General features: G+C 41.2%; 1 protein-coding gene across 7 annotated transcripts in view; it reads right to left on the bottom strand.

Moving 5' to 3' along the window:
- Window positions 1–23,150, bottom strand: part of LOC110838351 (receptor-type guanylate cyclase Gyc76C) — a 95,364-nt gene that overhangs the window by 5,706 nt on the left and 66,508 nt on the right. For 5 of the 7 annotated variants that reach the window (XM_087352970.1, XM_022081465.2, XM_087352971.1 and 2 more), the window contains 13 exons: window positions 19,015–19,186; window positions 17,971–18,231; window positions 6,981–7,046; window positions 6,232–6,472; window positions 5,909–6,055; window positions 5,327–5,532; window positions 4,956–5,121; window positions 4,472–4,638; window positions 3,429–3,752; window positions 2,556–2,816; window positions 1,728–1,799; window positions 530–695; window positions 69–218 (listed from right to left, as the gene is read on the bottom strand). In XM_087352970.1, coding sequence (XP_087209096.1) covers window positions 69–218; window positions 530–695; window positions 1,728–1,799; window positions 2,556–2,816; window positions 3,429–3,752; window positions 4,472–4,638; window positions 4,956–5,121; window positions 5,327–5,532; window positions 5,909–6,055; window positions 6,232–6,472; window positions 6,981–7,046; window positions 17,971–18,231; window positions 19,015–19,155 — 2,368 coding nt within the window. In that variant the 5' untranslated portion in view covers window positions 19,156–19,186. Of the gene's footprint in view, window positions 1–68; window positions 219–529; window positions 696–1,727; window positions 1,800–2,555; window positions 2,817–3,428; window positions 3,753–4,471; window positions 4,639–4,955; window positions 5,122–5,326; window positions 5,533–5,908; window positions 6,056–6,231; window positions 6,473–6,980; window positions 7,047–17,970; window positions 18,232–19,014; window positions 19,202–23,150 lie in introns of all 7 variants that reach the window. The other 2 variants (XM_022081464.2, XM_022081462.2) reach the window with 1 other exon arrangement.

The raw sequence follows: 23,150 nt of genomic DNA, 5'->3' as shown, positions 1-23,150 counted from the left end.
GACATTCATTCTTCCACCCATTTATTTATCTAAAAGGCACGAGTGATATTTGGGCGTGGACAACATACCTTTGGGTTCGTAATGCGTAATGCCGAACGGACCTCTCCGCCCGATGATTTCATAGAGGATGATGGCAAAAGCGTAAACGTCAGCCTTCTGGGAACCGCTGGGAGTGATGTTAGGTTCACGAAGCAACTCGGGTGCCTTCCAGAACAAATCTGCGATCAGCCAACAGCGATGTAATTAATTCACGTACAAAACAAATAACGCTCAAGTAAATGGGAGAACTCGCAGAGAAATTAGACAGAAATTTGTTACTGCAAAACATTAATCCTAAAAGTTCAAGGCACGTTTTTTGTACCGCCAAAACTGGTCTGTCCATGGTGGAAATTAGAAAAAAACCTTGCTGGTAGTTGCTCAGCTAGTCAGAAAATTACCCACTGCCTGTGGAACCCAAAGGTTCATAGGTCAGAACCTCCCACTGGGCCCTATCCTGAGCCAGGTAACGCAGGCTGCAGCAAGGACTTACTTCGGTAATACTGGTGTTCTCCGATGCTGTCGCTCTCTGCACCGTGCCTCAGGTCATGGAGCCCGAAATCTGTGATCTGAAGCACCCAGCGACTTGTCACGACACAGTTGGACGACTTAAGATTGCCGTGGAAATCCAGTATGGAGCCGTGAATGTACAGCATGCCCTGCCGAACAGTATTGCCACTGTTACAGCTCAGAAAGGTTCAATATTTAATGGTAAGACTTAATCAGTGCACTTACCTAAACTCAAGATCAGAGGTTTCAAAATAATTTTTTTTAAAAAATCATAAACTGTTCTATCGACAAACTATTGTATTATTTTGTTCAACGTAAGATTTGAAACTTTCACATTGACATGACGCAGTGATCATTGTACTGTTGTACCATATGTTATATGGATGGCACTACATTAACTTCTTCTTCTTCTATGGCTCTCTGGTCCGTATTCGGTCCTTGCCCTCCTCAATTCTCCTCTTCCGTTCGGTCCTCTGTTAGGTCCATCTGTCCGAGGCTTTGATCGAGGTTTCGAAACATCTTTCTTTTTACGGTGCAAGGTTGTTAGCCTTGCGACCAACCCCCAACCTGGAGGACCAGGGTACCTGTCTTAGTCTGACCTCTCTATAAACACCATGTTTGTAAGTTCTGATTTCCACTATACACAGAAAGAAGTACAAATAGTTCTGATAAGAACTTTGTATTTTTCACCTGGCAAATGAATCTTTGTCCCGCGCCATAGCTGCGCGGTCTGAGGCATCACGCTTCGGACCGGCGATACGGAATGCACGCTGGTTCGAGTCTCGGGGGAGAAGAAATTTTCTCATGAGCTTTTGACCGGTGTATGGGACCGGTGCCAACCCAGCATCGTGAGGAAATTGGGGAGCTACAATGGGTAGCGTAATCCGGTCATGAAAACTAGCAATGGCTGGGGGTTTGTCGTGCTGACCACACGTCACCCTATATCTGGTTAGATGATCGTTCACCTCTGCTTAGGCATGTGAACGTGAGGCCAGCAGTCAAGCTAGTCGGCTTTGGCTCACTGGAGCTGTTACGCCATGGATTAAATGAATTTTTAATCATATTTTCCATGTTGCACAAATAATTGTACGCTTCATGCAAAAAAGAAGATAAATTGGCAAACACTCGTCATAGGAAGCTTGTATTACTTATCGTAGGATCAAATTTTTCAGTCTGCTAACCTTAATGAGATCGTGAACTAATGACGCCATGAACATCATGTCCAGCCTGATATCTTCATTCTCCACAATATCCTGAAAGCAGAACGAGCAATTTCAAGTAACTGTTAGGTTAGGTTAGGTTAGGTGAATCAACTAGTGTATGGAATCAGTGATCATATAAAGTTGTCATCATCATTGATAATAATAATCCATTCAATTCCCATTTTTATGTGTTGAATCAACAGCTACAGGAGCCAATTATACATTTGGCACAAGAAAATCAAATCAAAACAAAGTGCAGATATAATTATAAACAATAAAGAGAAGAAACAAAACTAACCTAACCCAACCTAACCTAAGCTAAGCTAACCCAACCTAAACTAACCTAACCTAATCTTACATAACACAACCTAACCTAACTGAAGCTAACCTAATCTAACGTAACGTAACGTAACCTAAGCTAACCTAACGTAACCTAACTTAAGCTAAGCTAACCTAACCTAACCTAAGCTAAGCTAACCCAACCTAAACTAACCTAACCTAATCTTACATAACACAACCTAATCTAACGTAACGTAACGTAACCTAAGCTAACCTAACGTAACCTAACTTAAGCTAAGCTAACCTAACCTAACCTAAGCTAACCTAATCTATTTTTAAAGCGATGTGTCCCGATAACCCACAAGTACCGAAAATTACAAAAGAGAACTTTCAACTCAGGAAAGTAAAATATTTAATGTTTTATGAAACATAATTCAAACATTCTGAATTTTCTCATCGAAATCGTAATTTACCACACCACGTAATTTAATGTTACGCTCACAAATAATTAGCATATTTGTAACTCACGTAGAGACTGCCTTTGGCACAGTAATCTGTGATGATGAGGACGCGCATGGGCTCGAGGCAAGCGCCGATGAACGAGTTGATGTTGTCGTGTCGGATATCACGCAACAAACGCATTTCCTTCATCACATCACGGGCGATGTCCTTCTTCTTAGAGAACTTAAGTTCCTTGATGCGCACCATCACACCTCTGTACTGACCGGTTGCCGCGAAGACCTGCGCCCCGCACCGCGACTCGTACGACGTTGCGCTAACCAAGCTAATCTGCAAAGGAATGTCATGGTGGTCGCTAGAATTTCCGGTCTCTTAGAAGTTTACCAGCGTTACAGAAGTTCTCGCTGCCTCCATCATCAGGGCAATGACTCATTGCCCTGATGATTATATGCTGATAAACTTCTAAATCAGTGGTCCCAAGGCTTTTTTTGGGTGCCCGCGTTGTTACGTAAAGAATTTCCAAAATAAATTAACAAATTTTCATGATGAAAGCCACTTCTGAAACAAATTGTCGGTGGAACCACGGTTCCGGAGAATTTGACGTAAATACGTCTATACGGAAAGGAAGTTTATATATTGGCTTTATTCTAAATATTTCCTTTATACATGCTTTACAATTGAGTAAAGTTTGATTAAGACTTTGCTTATTTAACTTGAATTAGTTACGCTTAAGATGGGTCTGTGGTAGCTGAATGTAATGTAATGAAATGTAATGTTTTATAGGTAACAACAATTCCGAGTAAACACGACGTTCCCTAGGTACACTTGTTACACTTTTTCGCCGAATGACCCTTCCTTATAGACGTATTTACGTCAAAAAATACATAAAAACTTAGCAGGAATTGGATTATTTTCGTCAGGTCAACACGTGACGGCACTAACCTTGCTTGGTGACGAGATGATGTCGTTGTTACAGTACCCGTGTAAATCCTGAGGATCTATCTTCCACAACAACCCCTCGATCTCCTGTTCTATCTTCCACTTGCGGTAGATCGAGAGTGTAATGACGCCTGCGCAGAAGAGAAACACGGCCAGCGTGGCCGCGGCTATCACGCTCGTCTGCTGCTTGTCACTCTGACACCGCTCGTGCTCGAAGCCACAGCTGGGTTCGTCGTCCGGCTTTCGACCACCGGGCCAATCGATGTGGCAGTCGAAGTCCGAGTCCGAATCCGAGTCCGGCTTGTAAAAACAATCTGGCTTATATTCCTGAAAACCAATTCCGATATTAAGTCCGCAAAACCCACACGTAAGACGTCACATCCATAAATCCGATTAAATATCCCTTTTGAACGGATAGCACTGACATTTAATATTTACGAGGACCTGGGTTGAAATCTTGGTCAGAAAACCTATCACCCTAACCGAGGTTACATTGGTTTTACTCAGTCACTCCCGGCAAAGTCTGGAATGTTAGGTTAATTTGGGCCGTGATCGATCATTTCCTTCCAAATCCTTCAAAATTCATTTTTTTTTATTTATTTATTGTTATGTCTGACGACAGGTCCATATGAACAGGATCCTTCCATCCTTTTCTCGGACTGGGACCTGTTCATATACGTTCTTGGCAGATGATCCAGAAGTGGTTTGCCATTGCCTTCTTCTGAGTGTGAATGGAGTAATTGTTGGGATGCCACGGAGGAAAACTCCGTGTTGCCTAGACCACGGCCTTGCCCAACACAAGTTATGAATTCGGGCACTGCCGGGAATCGAACCCGAGACCCCAGGATTACAAGGCCAGCGTTCTAACCGCTAGACCACCGTGGCACTCAAAATTCATTATTATTCAATAAAGAACTCTTTACGTCAGAAATGCTTCCAGTAATTTAAAATAGAAACGATAGTCAAGGATTAGATTCACGCATTAGCGCTGACAACAGTTGCAAAGGGTTGATATGATAATCCACGCGAGAAACAGATGAACTTACGGGGTTCTCCCCCTGCTGGAAACCTGCCACTGGTCGTATGAAGTAGTCGCACGTGAAGTTGTACATACTCGTATTGTACACGTAGCGGTAAGGCTTTAGTGCAGCCACGGAGAAGTTGCCTTCCGAATCCCCATTGTGGTCCATTTTGATAGACGACCCTGTAATACCTAGGAAACAAAACTGCCATAAAATAAGATACCAAAAGAGAGGGAGACCGAGACCAGGATGGAACGACGGAATTACAAGAACCATGACAGTGGAAACCAACTCCGGAAGAATGGAAGAAAATATTAGGCACCGGAAGACCGGAGTAACGGAATTATAAACAAACATTTCAAGTCCATTTGTCTCTGCAAGAAACAATCCACACGTAAAATAAATAAAAAAAACAAACAAACAAACTAAAATGCCATTTTGTAGGTTCGCTGAATGAAAATAATGGTAAGACGGATTTACAAATTCGTATAATAAACCATACACTCACTTTCGTACGTATGATTCTTCAACATCTCAACGATGAGCGTCCCATTCCTGGCAACACTTCGCAAAATTTCTTCTGTGACGTAATCGTACTTCTTAAGAAGTTTGTCCAGAGCTCGAGCGTACAACATCACGGCGTCGTACAGGTAGGCCGCGTAGATCGACACGTACTGCAAATATATTTACGAACATCGTAATAAATATTCTTCGGGGTACACGGAATTTCACGACTGACTCGAGAGAAGGACTTTGTTCGACGGGGTTAGTGACAGCGGCTGGCGAAGTCAGCGTATGCAGACAGACCCCGAATTTCAAGTCTCGGTCTATAATAATGCCACAGTAAATATAAACGCCATATTTCCACCGGTAACTTACCTTGTGAAAGCCGTCATTCTCCAAGATACTTGGCATCGTAAAGTAGAAAGGTTCCTTCGTATTGTACGCCGAGACTAGGTTAGTAAATTCTGTGTATCGAGCTTCATTTGGCGGGCTGGAGACGACGACGAGCAGCGATCGGCCACGATTTAAAAATCCCTTTTGATGTAGTTCACAATTTTCTACTCTTGACATCTGTTCTGGTTCTGCACGTATAAAATACACGACATTAAACGAACTGACGAAACATATTAAAACATAAAAATGCACAGGTAAACATTTTTTTTAAGAGTCTTGTACTAACACCAAAAGCCAGTCTGTCGCCAAAGAAATCTGCGAGGGTCTAAGAGACACCAACAGATCTGACGATGAATTCGGACACTTAATGGTCATCAAATGACGTACGTAATTATTTCAGTTACTTGAAAAACAAATCGATGACATGTTGATTTAGTTATGCTTCAAATGGAAGGCTGACTGTGGATTATGAACTGAAAAGTCCCTATTTTATAATACGATGGAAGGCGCGTGTTTGATAAGTGGCCTAAGAATACGGAATATTAAAATGGTTGGGACACTTACGCCAAAGATATTTGTACGCTTCTCTGTAAGAGTAGGTCTCCATGTCCACTGTGATGACCATATACTCGCCATTGTCGAACATCTGGAGTGCGTGCATCGTGTTCATCATCTCCACCAGAACCTTTGAATTTCCCAGGAAAACGTAGACTGGGAGAGAAAAAAACACACACCTAAAGGGAATTTCTTTACCAGCCGAATACATAAAACACTTTCCAAGCACTGGTCATATGGAATCACTACAGTTTTAGCAAAACGTGGTTCACAGGCTGAATATGTTCCTAATATAAAATGGACATTACAAAAAACATGCAGAGGAGACTCACTGCGTGTGATGTTACGCGTGGACTGCATCACCTGGTACCAGTAGCTGGTCTGACAACAGGGAAGATCTCTTTCACAGCAATTGATGTTGTCATTCACGGCACGTTTATGTTTCACGGTCATGTTGTTACGAAGGGCTTGATCTTCGAGAGACATCGCTACTGGTTGCCAGTGATCTTCATACAGGATGACAAACTTCCTCCAATTATAGTAGCGAAGCAGCGATATGACAGACTTGGTCACCTGAATTTACCAGAATATGGTATGTGAGCCTTGCAGAAGATGTTTCCACTGATATTAGTACAAGAAACACGCGAGAGGATGGCATCAGAACTAATGTCAGGATTGTGACAGGTACTTATTTATTTTATTTATTTATTTTATTTAGTGTTCTGTCTGACGACAGGTCCATATGAACAGGATCCTTCCATCCTTTTCTCGGACTGGGACCTGTTCATATACGTTCTTGGCAGATGATCCAGAAGTGGTTTGCCATTGCCTTCTTCTGTGTGTGAATGGAGTAATTGTTGGGATGCCACGGAGGAAAACTCCGTGTTGCCTAGACCACGGCCTTGCCCAACACAAATTATAAATTCGGGCACCGCCGGGAATCGAACCCGAGACCCCCAGGATTACAAGGCCAGCGTTTAACCGCTAGACCACCGTGGCACAGACAGGTACTTAAATGCACTTTAATTGATCTGTTGAATAAACGCTGAAAATATCTGACCACAACCAAAACTGCACTCACCTGTGTATCTGGGGGTTCAGTTCTCGCAAACGTGTCCACTAAAGATGCCTCCGCGTCTTTACATTTCTGCAACACAAAATATGCAACCTCAAGAAAAGATGTCAAACTGAGAACCTGACGTCTCCTTAATGCTAGATCTGTAACTTTTAAAGTGAAAAAAAAAGTATATATCCATCCCACCATACGCCATGTTTACGTAGGTTTCGACTAACAAACAAACAGTACACTGAGCTTGTAAAGAAATTCCCCATTTGTTACGGGAGCCAAATGTTCATTATCGTGTTCACAAGAGCCCGCAGCCGATCCCCTTCCTGAGCCAGATTAATCCAATCCACTGGAATCCCTTTGGATTGAATACAGACTAGGTTACATATACGATGATGATCATCGACCTGATGATAGAGGCAGCATGACCTCTGAAACGTCGGTAAACCTCTACCAGACTGCACGGCCCAACAACCCAGAAGACAGTCAGCCCAAAGTACAGATTTAATAGCAAAGTACTTTCTAGAATGGACCATTCGCAGAATTCCATAGTTGGCGCAACACAGTTTGGGAATCGGTGAGCAACTAAAATCTTTCTGATTACACGAGTGGGAAAGTGCACTCTAGCGGAATAATTTTTGTAAACGCCACTGACCTCGGCGTTTATGTGTGTGTTGTAGACGAGAAGCTGATCTGCAGAGACAATTGACGACTCTTTCGTATTTCGTTAAACACACATTTAATCGAAAAATGGTTTCAGATTAAAGCTTTGTGTTCTACATATCGAAATGCTTCAGGGAGACATCGTGTACAGTGCAGAATATTGTATTACGACGAACCATGGTTTAGAAAACCGATGACTTTACATCTTTACATCATGTAAAGCAGATTATCTTTTTTTCCCGATAAGGACGAAAATCAAATTACAAAGACTTTAAAAGCAAACTAAATTTCATGGAAACTACTTAGCAATTTCGATAGAAAAAAAAATACTTAAAGTAAAACGAACATTAAGACCCCAAATATGTTTCTATACACGAGATTGTTTGAGAAAATCTACAGATAAGAATATCTGCACACAAGAGAGACGAAGTGACTGGAAACTGGAGAAAATTTCATAATGAGGAGCTTCATAACTCAAACTCTTCACCGAATATCATTATGAAGATCGGCCAATTGAGCGGAAAGGGCTGGGTTTATAGGCACCGGAGAGTAGCCAGAGTAGCTACTAGCCCTTTCCGCTCGATTGGCCGATTCATCGCCCTGATGATGGAGGCAGTATGACCTCTGAAACGTTGGTAAACATCGACCAGACTACACAGCGCAACAACCCAGAAGACAGAAATCTTCATCGCCCTGATGACGGAGGCAGTATGACCTCTGAAACGTTGGTGAACATCGACCATACTACACAGCGCAACAACCCAGAAGACGGAAATCTTCATACTCTGATGACGGAGGCAGTATGACCTCTGAAACGTTGGTTAACATCGACCAGACTACACAGCGTACAACTCAGAAGACGGAAATCTTCATACTCATCGCCCTGATGATGGAGGCAGTATGACCTCTGAAACGTTGGTTAACATCGACCAGACTACACAGCGCAACAACCCAGAAGACAGAAATCTTCATACTCATCGCCCTGATGATGGAGGCAGTATGACCTCTGAAACGTTGGTGAACATCGACCAGACTACACAGCGCAACAACCCAGAAGACAGAAATCTTCATCGCCCTGATGACGGAGGCAGTATGACCTCTGAAACGTTGGTTAACATCGACCATACTACACAGCGCAACAACCCAGAAGACAGAAATCTTCATACTCATCGCCCTGATGACGGAGGCAGTATGACCTCTGAAACGTTGGTTAACATCGACCATACTACACAGCGCAACAACCCAGAAGACAGAAATCTTCATACTCATCGCCCTGATGATGGAGGCAGTATGACCTCTGAAACGTTGGTGAACATCGACCAGACTACACAGCGTACAACTCAGAAGACGGAAATCTTCATACTCATCGCCCTGATGATGGAGGCAGTATGACCTCTGAAACGTTGGTTAACATCGACCAGACTACACAGCGCAACAACCCAGAAGACAGAAATCTTCATACTCATCGCCCTGATGATGGAGGCAGTATGACCTCTGAAACGTTGGTGAACATCGACCAGACTACACAGCGCAACAACCCAGAAGACAGAAATCTTCATCGCCCTGATGACGGAGGCAGTATGACCTCTGAAACGTTGGTTAACATCGACCATACTACACAGCGCAACAACCCAGAAGACAGAAATCTTCATACTCATCGCCCTGATGATGGAGGCAGTATGACCTCTGAAACGTTGGTTAACATCGACCAGACTACACAGCGCAACAACCCAGAAGACAGAAATCTTCATCGCCCTGATGACGGAGGCAGTATGACCTCTGAAACGTTGGTTAACATCGACCATACTACACAGCGCAACAACCCAGAAGACAGAAATCTTCATACTCATCGCCCTGATGATGGAGGCAGTATGACCTCTGAAACGTTGGTGAACATCGACCAGACTACACAGCGCAACAACCCAGAAGACAGAAATCTTCATCGCCCTGATGACGGAGGCAGTATGACCTCTGAAACGTTGGTTAACATCGACCATACTACACAGCGCAACAACCCAGAAGACAGAAATCTTCATACTCATCGCCCTGATGATGGAGGCAGTATGACCTCTGAAACGTTGGTTAACATCGACCAGACTACACGGCGCAACAACCCAGAAGACAGAAATCTTCATACTCCGATGATGGAGGCAGTATGACCTCTGAAACGTTGGTAAACATCGACTAGACTACACGGCGCAACAACCCAGAAGACGGAAATCTTCATACTCTGATGATGGAGGCAGTATGACCTCTGAAACGTTGGTTAACATCGACCAGACTACACAGCGCAACAACACAGAAGACAGAAATCTTCATACTCACCGCTGTGAAAACCTCAAATCTTACGAATATTATCATGTTGACTAAATCAGGAAGGATGAGATAGGCAGAGCATGTAGCGCGCATGGGGAGGTGAAAAATGCGTCCAGAAATTTGGTCAGGAAATCTGAAAACTTAAAGAATGATATTAAAAATATTTCGAAGAACAGAAGTTTGTGGACTGGATTCATCTGGATCAGGAAAACGACGAATTACGCAATCCTGATAACCCGGTAGCAAAATATTTACTTCCATAAAAGGTGCATAATTCTTTTTTTATCGTCTCCCTTACTGCTTCTCAAGGACTCCGCTGCGAACAGACACGGATATTGCAAACTACACGTTTTATGGACTTTGTACGTACAATAAGCGCGTAATAACTTAAGATTTGCGAGATAAAAGATTGTCAAGGCGTTGAGAATAATGATGTTCCTCAGGGCTCTGACGTATTGTAGATTCGGAGAAATTCTGGCATCTACCTATGAATTTGCACGGTGTCATGACCGAGACGAACATGGTTCTCAAAATGTCTCGAGATTTTACCAAATAAACCTGACCTGCGCGAGACAATGAACAGCCCAGTCTCGAGCGCCAGTAGCGGACAACACGGTAATCACGTATGTACCCCTGGTAAACCCACCTTACCTGGACACGGGAAAATGGACTTTACCGACATCAACAAAATTTGAATTTCTAAATCGTCCTTCGTCGAAAGCAAGGTGATACACGTGCGTGGTATGAAGTGACAATTTGCACCGAAACCAAGGCGCCATTACAAAAAAAAAAAACCTTGATACGTTTCACGAACGCGATTTGCGTGATAGGACAAGTGGGGAGTCGTACAACTGTTTAATCGTAGAACCTTCTTATGACAGAATCCAAAGGCATCTAAAACTGTCAGACAGGCTTACATGAACAATGGTAAATAAACCTTGTACAGCGCGTACTTTATGCATTAAAAACCATATCACATGTAGGCAATCCATGTCACATACGTTACAGAACAATACACCCGTTCGAGTTCTTTTGTTCACTCTTTCATTTGCCTTTTTCCATAAATATTCTCTTCATGTTTTGCCGACGATCGGGGATCTTCGCGTTTGTGACAAGAATTTCCATTCTCAGATAAATTCCACGAACACAAGACTGCAGATAATCAACCATAGACCACATTTTGTTAAATTCGTGGCAGTAGTTTCACGTTTCGGCATTGCAAAACACAGACACACACGTGCATATAAAAGCCCGCTGAAAAGGTTAAGTCAGTTAGTTCCTGGCTACGGTCTCGAAGACAGGACTTCTATTCCCGGGAAGGGCACAAAATGTTCTCTGACATCTAACCTCTACGGGTCATTTTCACTGGCGGTAAAGTAGCCGGAACGTAAAGCTACAAAATATACAAATATTTTCATTATCTTTGCATTGGAAATATAGAGGTTATACCCATTTCTCAATGCCTACTTACTTCCCAGCCACCCTGTACTTTTTATATGGGCGTGAATCTTAGTTTCAAATTATGAAGGAACATTGACTAATGACATTAAAAACAAGAAAATATCTAAAACCTACAGCAAAATAAGACTCACATACACACAAAAATAAAATTTCAAACTTTGATTTACGTAATATCGGTACATATTAGTTTCGTTAGCAACAAATTTATATCTGGAGTCAAAGAGCATTTGATGAAAGAGACATTAATCGAAGCAAAGTTCGTGTTAGGAAAATACGTAACCTCCTCCTCTAAGTGATGTTTCTAGTCGCATTTACATGTCACGCGAGACAGCAGATGGTAGCAAAGAGCAGTCTATTTATCGTCTGTCGAGGTATTACCAAGATAAATTCCAGTCCAGAGAGAAACTATTAATAGTCGTCGTGTGTTTAAGTTATTTGTCGTGTTACGAAATATTTTTGAAGATATGCTCTTTGCAACTGTGAACTCAGATTTACGTCGTGTTTAATGGCATTAAAATGGTGACATAACACCAGCATTAGTCCAAACTTTGATATTGAGAATTTTTTTCAGAGTCTCTACAGGCGAATGCCTCTAAGATAATGGGTACCCTGAAACAAAACACGGAAGTGAACGTCGCGTATTGCGTAGCATTCCTGCTACATATTTGGGAGACCATGGATTTAAATCTCCGATCGGAAATGCGAACACGCGAGCAGCCATGAACTGTCTAATTCCAAAACCATTCTCTATTTATGACTTACAGCCATCTTACCTAAAAAAATTCTAAAACAAATAAATTGAACAGCTGACATAACGTATTAAAATAATCGCATGATCGTCAGTTTTTTTCCCTTGCTTGAAACCCGAGTTCGCCCGAAGACGCCCGAATTCAAGCGAAAAACTTCGTATAAGCAACGGAAATAGTTACAGAAGCTGACACTTCGACAACTAGCGACATCGCCAATAGATTTTCGAGGCAGACTCTGAAATCTTAAAGAGTTAATACTGTCCTTTTTTTTAGAGAGATCTTTGTTAAATTAAAGGTAAAAAAACACACCTAAACTTCGCCGGCTGCTTCAACAACTGCGCAAGAAATTTACGGCCTGTTCAGTTCCGTCTAAAAATACATCGTTCAACCGGTGTTCCTCACCGTTGCTTTAAGAAAATAAATTACTTTAGCAAAACATTTCCAAACAAATGCAATTCTAATTCTGGACCTGTATTCGTGGAGGTCACCAACTATAATCTAGAACACAGGGCACGTCTTTCGTGCGAATACACTACTTAACAAACACCAATGGTAGCTCGTACGAAAAAGCAGTCATAATAGACTACGCCGCCCGTGTATTGAGATTTATCACCACGCGTTCAACAAACTTCGCTGCCGAAAGGTGTTACAAGCATTCACTCAGGCTACTTAATTCCCTTACATGTTTTGAGACATTCACACAAAAGTGTTTGCCACGACAAATATATTTGTTTATAAATGACCTACTCAAATGGTTTAGTTCATGAAAGCACTCGAGGTAATGTGCCCACTGCAAATTTGTTTGTTCAACAATGGGACAATGACAAATTTGTTTGTTCAACAATGGAGCAATGAAAAATTTGTTTGTTCAACAATGGGGGCAATGAAAAATTTGTTTGTTCAACAATGGGGCAATGAAAAATTTGTTTGTTCAACAATGGGGCAATGACAAATTTGTTTGTTCAACAATGGGGCAATGACAAATTTGTTAGTTCAACAATGGGGCAATGACAAATTTGTTTGTTCAACAATGGGGCAATGACAAATTTGTTTGTTCAACAATGGGGCTATGCCAAATGTACCTGTTCAAGAATGCGACCATGGCAAACTTCTGTCCCCGAAGGAGACCATAACAATGGTGTTCACAAAAAAAACGTTGAGAATATTTTAAATTACGAATAAAAACAATAAGGAAGGAAATTGTACAAGGCGTCCATTATTAACTTAGAAACGGTCGTATTCTTAATGTAACTAACTACATGTACATTGTCAACAATGAAAACTACGTTGACATGGAATACAATTATTTTCTAAATAATTAAAGGGTTATGAACCCTCCCCCCAAAGAAAAACAATGAAATCAAATAACGTAAATATGTTTTTATGTGAACGATGTGTACACGTTTGATACACTCTGTACAATAATTTAAAAAAGTTTAAAAATGCAACCACACGCATTCAGTGGATAATGAATAATAAAAAAGAATGACTTACATTAACGAACAAATCAGCGGCTTTAATGTTAACGCCACGAAGGTCACTTTGTAGTCAGCAGTGCAATAGCGGCCTACGTGTCGTCGAATGTCGACGTACTTCAAAGAGTACACATTTCCAATCCCATTGCTGCCAACCTAGGGCTAAAATACGACGTCGCGAGCAACCAGATAACTTGAGGCCTCTCGTAGTTTTACTCAGTACGTCCAGGAAAGTGCTGTGGTGGTATTATTTAGTGTTCTGTCTGACGACAGGTCCATATGAACAGGATCCTTCCATCCTTTTCTCGGACTGGGACCTGTTCATATACGTTCTTGGCAGATGATCCAGAAGTGGTTTGCCATTGCCTTCTTCTGTGTGTGAATGGAGTAATTGTTGGGATGCCACGGACGAAAACTCCGTGTTGCCTAGACCACGGCCTTGCCCAACACAAGTTATAAATTCGGGCACCGCCGGGAATCGAACCCGAGACCCCAGGATTACAAGGCCAGCGTTCTGACCGCTAGACCACCGCGGCTATTAACAATACGTAGCCATAAATATTTTACGCGTTTGGTCGCGTTAAAGAAGGTAGACTTTAAAACAGGTGGGGTCCACCATCTCAGACAGAAAAACTTTTTATGTCACGTGACCTCTCCTCTGCAAATGGCGGACGAGACTAGCGCGGAGGTAGATGAAAGCCAATCAAGGGCGCACATTCATTATTTGCAGTTATGAACGGTCTGGTCAAGTTCAAGGGACAGGCCGAGTTTCAGAGTTTGCAAATGACTTCAGTGGCGGCTCGGCATTAAGCAATGACCTCATTAAAACGCGATTGCGATAATTTGTAAAAATGAAAAGTCTAACCGGTTTTATAACCAATTTGGTTTCAGTAAAGGTTCAGTGAAAGGTGTGACGAATTTTGTTTCATAGTCCCTACTTTACATTCAGCTCATTCGACAACGGCCCATCGTTAAAAAAAATTCCTGTGTTCGAACGCAACATAAAATACATATTATATTAACATTTAAAATGTTTGTACGAATGAGTTCAATGTTTAACGGAATACAAATTAATTCTGCTGTACACACTCTCAACACAAGGAATAAAAATCAGCTTCACAGACCAAATGCCAACCTCTCACGCTTTCAGAAGACTGCATATTACGCAGAGATCAAAATTTTGAACAGTCTACCATCAAATCTCACAAGTTTTGTAAATAAAAAGGCAGAATTTAATGTAGCATTAAAAAAATTACTTAATTACACACTCATTTTACTCTGTCGATGAATTTATATTGTTCACAAATAATTTATAATTTATCTTCTGTACGTAATGGGTAGATTTATTTATAACTTATCATTACTTTAGGTGAACCCTTTGTTTGTATTACGTGAAATTTATATTATATTATTATCATGACTTTTTCCCACAACCTATTGTCATAAAACTATCTTATGGATCCACAGAACGTAATAAAGACGTATGTACTCAAGTGGATTATCATTCTCAAATCACAACTGACATACAGAAGAAACCTAACCTAACATCTGTATATCTTTTCGAAAGCTGCATATGGATCCACACAGAGTTCTATATCAGCTATTTACATTTATATTTCTGCTCTGAAACTGTGGGGCGGAGAGGTATTTGCACGCCTCGCAGAGACAACTGTACGAGTTGCAAGTCTAGCGAGCACACACATCCTCATTGTTCTAAAAATACAAGAGACGAACGAACCTTGAACACTCACGTATGACAAGCAAATTCTCCCTTCTCCTCTCCTGCCACACCAAAAGAAATAAACGCATGGCGTAACAATTCTATCACTTTCGCCATCATCTGTCCTCTGACCTTTATCCAAGGTATCTATAGTCGTCGCATTAACCAAGACGATCTGGGGATTCCCCACCCAGTCCCTGTCGGACGCAGAAAAGTATTTCGAAGTGCCCGGTCGTCGATAATTTATCAGCCGCTGTGCATTCACTGTGATATGTTGGGACGGAAATCTACGCCGAATACTTTGTTGTTGTTATTGTTTCTTTCGAGATCTTTTTTTTTGGGGGGGGGGGGACAAGTGAGGCGTCTCAGTGAGTCAAGTGGTTGGCCGCTGGTTGGAAGAACTGGGTTCGATAAACCGTCAGGAAAAGACAGGTTTAATTTCGTCCGAACTGACTTTCGGGCCCACCCAGCTTCCTTTCCGGTGAGACAACTTACCATTCGCCTTCATCTACAGGTAAAGAATACGTGGATATTTACCTCCACACTCTGTACAGACCGCCACTACGAGGCAGTTAGGAACAGAGGATATTTTGCATTGGTGTTCGTCCAAGTTCGAGACGAAACACATTTTTACTTCGGTGAGAAAAGATAACACGCGATGATAAATTTAAAAGGTTAATATATATATATATATATATATATATATATATATATATATTACATGGCGTCACAACACAGGAGAAAAGAATCGACATTTTAAAAACATCGAGAATTTCAAATCTCAGAAATAACAGCCATCCTTACCGGTTTTCTCGGGGCGAATTTCTTTGTATTTATAAGAGACCTCGTTCACAGAGAAGTTGCATCTGAAGACATTTTGTCTGTTACAGATTTGATCGAAATCATGTTCGTACCGAGTTTCGTCAAAGTTAAATAATTTATCGTACAGAACGTTCAAGGTCCCCTATTTTCCACTCCGGCGACCGGAGCAGACAACACTAGCTGTAATATCGTGTTTCTATTGAGCTCTTACCAGTAGCTAATGTATTACGTCTTCGGCTGATACCAAGAGATTCTCAGACCGAAGTGTCTGACTACCCCTCGCAAGTACGAACTGAGTGTTGCAGAGAAATCTCTTCAGGCACTTGGACGACGAAACAAAATTATTTCCCCTACGCAGTTAATTAACTAGGGTTATCTTACTTTCCGACAGAATTATCTGTGGATAATTTAACTATATTAAACGAACTATAAATCTACCCGACTGACACGGTTGATGGATTATTTAACGATGCTTTTCCATCTATACTAGTTATATGCACAGCGTTTAATTAGTGAATGATAAAATGGAAATGACGCAGAAGGAAGCCGTGTTGATATACTTTAAGGCAGTGGTATTCAACCTGGGGTACGCGTACCCCCGGGGGTACACGAAGACATCTTACGGGGTACGTGAAATTTAAAAATATATATATTATTTTATGATAAACACTGAATAATCAGTAATTTAATTTATTTATATGTAGATTATATAATACGTATAACTTTAATTATACACCAACAACTTTGGGGGTACAAAGTTGAAGAGAAATTATATCTGGGGGTACGCGAAGACATCTTAGGGGGTACGTGAAATTTTTTTAAAAAAATATATTTTTTATGATAAACACTGAATAATCAGTAATGTAATTTATTTAATTTATTTTAGATGTAGATTATATACTACGTATAACTTGAATTATACACCAACAACTTTGGGGGTACAAAGTTGAAGAGAAATTATATCTGGGGGTACGCGAACAAAAAATGTTGAATACCACTGGTAACATATCTTGAAGGTCTGAGGAAAATCACAGTAAACCTCACAATCATTAATCTCTGGTCGGAAAAGAATTATGGCGTTTAATTATAAAGCAGATATGGTGTCGTGATTAATCCGCAAACATAGATCTTTCCGAGAGTTCCCTTAAAGTCAAACACGTCGTTAAGTATGTATTAGATTCATAAAACGTATGCAGTATGAATAAATGTTCTGACTAACTAACTGGCTGGCTCTAGCTGGAGGATATTAATTGAAAAGATGATACTGTCTTTACCCGAACATGAGAAGATCGCCTTCCTCAGAGCTTCATCTAAAAAAGAAACTTGTTTTTCGAGTTTTAACGATGGGTCACAATTTTCCCAGTCACTATGCGTAATAGTCAGAAATAACATATACTCCTCCACATGTTCGCTCCACGGATAATACTATCAGTACTAAAAACATCGAGTATTTTTATATTCATGCTAGTTAATTATTTTATTTTTATAAGAACTTCTCAACTTCTGGGTATTTATAAGCATTAACATATTTAATTCTCATGTGTTTTTACCTCAAAGTACACACAAACAACTCATAATGATGAGGCGGTAATGTCTGCCCATTCGTTTGTATACCCGAAATAATTATAATTTGCTACTGGGTATCAACACATGACGAGAACTTGATTATTGTGCGTTAAAGTCTCTTGTAATCTGTTTCGGCTACAGGCATCTACCGCACAACGAACGAGTCGACCTCACTCAAGCAGAGATAATTTATTTTTCTAAGGACTGTTCTTCAGGAAGGGCTTATTACTCACGTAGCTGATCATGGGGACGTTTCGGGACTGCGACACGATGGACTCCACGAAGCACGAGCCCTCTGGCCCGATGAACGCCGAAACTCCGTCACACAGCATCTCCGTGATGATCAAAGTTGCTCGAACTCGGTCGCCTTTAGTGTCGTTCCAGCGAGGGACCAGTTGAATGTCCTTGAGGATGTCCGAGTCGTTGTTCACCTGTTGCAGGGCCATGGAGAGAGCCCCAGACACGGCCAGCCCTTGTCGGTCCTTCAGGGTGCCCTGAGGACGCAACACACACCGCGATCACGTGCCAAAAGGCAGAGAACTCAGGGAAGATTACTCAGCTCCGAACCAGTCTACTGAAAGTTTAGAAGTCGGAAGATGGCTGTCTTCTGGGTTGTTGCGATCGCCCTGACCATGGACGCAGCAAGGACCTCTAAAACGTTCGTAAACTTCTACCAGACTACACGGCGCAACAACCCAGAAGACGGACATCTTCGGACTTACAGCCGTGAAAACCTCAAATCCAGCTTAAAAGTTGTAGCGAAGCCTTATGGCAGGCCATCAACTGCACTGCAGTGGGACTTCTGTAAAAAATAAACTCTAGATTTAATAGCTCATCTCCTGAAAGTTTTACGCTGCGTCTACGAAACGGTAATTCGTTGTCTTTTGAAAATTACATTTTGAACTGCATACATTCTGGGACCACCTCGTCGTAAGATTCCAACGTTTCGGAGAAATACACTGCTTCCATCTTCAGCCCGGAAGACAGCATGTTCCTCATTAGGGAAAACCTGCAATCTCGCTTTAAGACTACCTTTTCATTAACAAACGTTCATGAGTCTGGTCCCACATTATTAACCCTCATACAACTTATTTTATTTCGACAACGCCTCCATGACGTTCCTGAACACGCCAAACAGGTATAAAAATAACTTGAATCAACTAATAAGAGTATTTACTTAAAATCTGGGCGCATGGTAAAGGTAACAGTTGGTATGAAATAACCCACAGGGTTACTACTACAGTTGAATGATACAGATAGTGATTCCGTTGACATACCGTCATGGCGGCCAGGTAGCCGATCGTGAGGGTCTTCTTGGTGCCCCGCTGTTCCGCGGGTAGCCCGGGGCGACACATGAGCAGGACAAGTACGACGCGACAGCTCAGGAGCTCGACCACCCAGGGCGCCCCAGGGCGCATGGCCGCCCACTCGCAGTCACCCCTGCGCTACCTGCAACACACACAGCTGGTTCCTTCGTCACCTTGTCTGCAGGCCGACGACTAGGGTCGACAGCCCCGGCGCCACTGTACGTCCGGGTGACAACGGTTTCCGGTTCCCACAGCCCTCCCTCCAACGTTCTCTGTCCACCAGTCTCTTTCCTTTCACAATATCTCTCTAGGTCTTCCTCAGCATCTGCCATTCCAAAACCTACCCTAGCCAGCCCTCGGTTTTTCAAGTGTCCGCTTTCAAATAGATCCGACAAAATTTTGTATTCATTTATTTTCAGCTCCGTGCAGAGAATATTAGCACTCTTAAAATAATATACAAGTTACTTTGAAGAAAATCAATAATATAAATATAATCTTCAAAATGCTATTTGTCTTCATTCTAATCTATACGAAGAATCTCTTTAAGATCCAAGTCACTTTCACGAAAACCTCAGTGAACATATCCCCTTAAAAGCAATGCAATTAAACATTCCGTCTTAAAATGTGTAATTTGTTATCATGAATTTTCGTGTGAATATTTTTTAATGCACAGACCTACAACTCATTTTAATAAAAATACCTCTAAACTATATATATATATATATATATATGCGAAGTTGCGATCAATTTCCTGCAAATTACAAAATATCTGTCTGCACTCTAACATATTATAACAGTAACAACCACAAAAACATATACACAAATATATATTGTTTAAATCTTGTCCGTCTAATCACAATAAATTCTTATTAAATATTAAAATATTACATTAATTAACATTTAAAATATTTAAAATATTAAATTATGTTCTTTATCGAAATATAATAATGTAATGTAATGTTTTAATATTTAATAAGAATTTATTGTGATTAGACGGACAAGATTTAAACAATATATATTTATTATATCACAATATGACGCAACTTTACCATCTCATATACACAGAGCAAACAAGAAATTTTCATAACCAGCAAAAAATTACATAAACGAAGTTCAGACTCAGAAATTAAAATTGCTAACCAAGAACGAGGTAAGGAGACATTAAAGTACCAACCTTTGATGGATTTACCTCCGAATCATTTCAACAGTAAAAAAATCTCCTTCAAACTTCATCGAACATTTATACTAACGTGAAGTGGCCGGCAGCGAAATGGACGACTGACATTCCATTCGCAACAAAGACAGAGATTTTTGTAACGATACTCAGCCTTACTACGTCACCCACCCTTCCTCCAATCCAATGTTCAACGGGGTTAAAGCAGCAGGAGCGTCAAGCTGACCACTGACCTCACTCCATATAAGAATGCATGCCTCTAAGACGTGGAGTTCGACAGGGTCACCTCTAGCATCATTATGCAGCAACTAAGAAGCAAACAGGATCTCTTAAGAGGCAGAAGAGAGCAGAGTTGAATGACAATACGAGACGAGAGGCAAACAGACAGCGCACTGACATCATGCTACATGCATTCAGCATGATCAGACGTCTCCCTGCGGGAGTCGAACTCGGCTGCTTCAAAGGTCAATCTATTATTACCTTTAAAATGACAACTGAAAGAAATTTTGTAACTGCGTGAACTGATCGTCAACTGTTTCCTACGCATTTATATGTCACAGTACAGAATTGCTTGCCACTAAACAGCATCTTGACATTTCTCTTAAACGACAAATTTATATATCAACATTTTCACAAGAACCTCTCTTTCTTCGTCATATGTGTCCCAATTCCATCTAAATTAATATATGCTGTCTAAACGTTATTAAATTTGCTTCCTTCTACAAACCATAACTTCAAAAATATTTACATTTACTTTAATTATGTTATATAATTCGGACTTTTCCCTAATTCAGGCAGCCTCTTACTGTGTCAGTCCGAATTAGTGACGTTTCACTCAGACAAGCGGGAAACTTAGTTCACAATGAGCCGACGATTATGGTGAAGTGTTTGGAAATCCAGAAAACAATTTATCACTGCTAGCCATCAATCACTAGCGTAATATGACCCGTCGAAGTTGACGGGAATTAACATTTTTTGTGTTGAACAGTGAAACAATTTATTGCAACACTGTCTGAAAATCGTATTTAAAGTACAAACTTAATAAAAATTCCTCGTCTTTGAAGTAAATTAAATGTGAAATGCTGTGCAGTTATTATTTATTATTATTTAGTGTTCTGTCTGACGACAGGTCCATATGAACAGGATCCTTCCATCCTTTTCTCGGACTGGGACCTGTTCATATACGTTCTTGGCAGATGATCCAGAAGTGGTTTGCCACTGCCTTCTTCTGTGTGTGAATGGAGTAATTGTTGGGATGCCACGGAGGAAAACTCCGTGTTGCCTAGACCACGGCCTTGCCCAACACAAGTTATAAATTCGGGCACCGCCGGGAATCGAACCCGAGACCCCAGGATTACAAGGCCAGCGTTCTAACCGCTGTGCAGTAATGTTTGTCAAAGTCGACGAACAGAGTGCAACGTACTGCATTCGGATCGAGGTATTCAATTGTCTTGATACTGTGTGGGATCTACTGCAGTACTGCCAACATCAGAAAGTTGCTCTATCTCTACTTAATTTATATAAAAGTGTTCTTAGTTCTGAAGAGCTCTATTGGATGTTTATGTAAATGAAAGCAACCTTGAAAAAAAAGAGTTCTTGTACCTACACGGGATGTGCGAGCCACTGTTCGTAAATTAAAAAATTCTTTCCTCTCTACGAATTGGCTGTAGACGCCAGTACTGTACAGAAATCTATTTGCGCGTGCGTCAGTTTATCCACGAGCATCCTCAGCGGATTTTCGGGTGTCGGTATATTTCCACTTCGAGTGCTATAGCTCTTTCCCACCGAAGTGTTAATATAACCTCAAATATGATAAGCATTCTAATGGTTCTGACGTTAACACCAATGCATCATGACTTACACAGACGGCCACATGAGCTGGAGGAGAGAGAACTGGCCTACCTCAGCATCAGTACTTTCTGCTCTGCGATCTGATAAAATGTGGGAGGTTTGAATGGGACACCCTGTATAATAATGGATAAGAACCTTACCACAGTGCAGCTGATAACAGTAGAGAATGGTCATCTATTTTCGCATTGCCATAAGCTACAGACAAGAAAGCTATTACTTTAATAAACCACGATACATAACATTCACGCAGTTGAATGTACTGAGCCTGGAATTCAAACTCTGGAATTTAATCTCTGCTGAGTTCACTCCACTCAGACAGATGGCAGGACACTACACCCAGAGATGCATAATCCTTTTTTTTTTTTTTTTTTTTTTTTTACAATAATGATAGTTCACAACAATCTAGCCCCATCTAGTGCCGAGGTCAAGAATGAGTAGGAGCTATACCTCCTCTCCCCCCAAGCGCCTACATGGCGTATAGTGGGACAGCTTTACTTTTTTTATTTAAAAAGTGGAGACATTACGATTTACAATATATTTTACCCACAACAACTTTTATGCGTTTGAAGCCGAAGAGAGAGAGAGAGAAGAGAGAAAGTGGGGGAGTAGCGATAGGCACTACTGTAATAAATGGGGGAGGGGTATAAAGTTGGTTGTGGGCTACGAAGGTTCCCAGGCAGTGCCCGCTCGTCCTTCTGGTATGAATAAGTTTAGTGAGGACAAGGGATTTAGGAGACAGGATGGGGTAAGAAATGGGGTAGGGGGGGAGGCTAATCTTAAAAAGTATTTAATAATCCAGTCCGTACCGCAAAGAAAACACGACTCTTCACCGTTACATAGATCAACTGGTTAATGATGTATAAGAAAATAACAGCTGTTTACACTGGATAATCACACGAAACACATTAGTACAAAACGCAAGAGTTAGTTATTATTTAACAAGGTGGTACATATAGTTACCACTGAACATTAAAAGTATTGGCTCAAATGTCATTCGTGAATTTCTGGGTCGTTCTTCGCAGTCAGCGACAGTGATTTTCAAACCATGGCTTATCAGCACGAGGGTCCATATTTATTTATT

The sequence above is a fragment of the Zootermopsis nevadensis genome, unplaced genomic scaffold (assembly GCF_977971745.1).
Source record: "Zootermopsis nevadensis isolate Lab colony 2312 unplaced genomic scaffold, Znev_1.0 Znev_ptg000021l, whole genome shotgun sequence".
NCBI classification, from domain to species: Eukaryota; Metazoa; Arthropoda; class Insecta; order Blattodea; family Termopsidae; genus Zootermopsis; species Zootermopsis nevadensis.
Note: the sequence above shows the minus strand (reverse complement) of the source record. Positions and strands in the feature narration are given on the sequence as shown.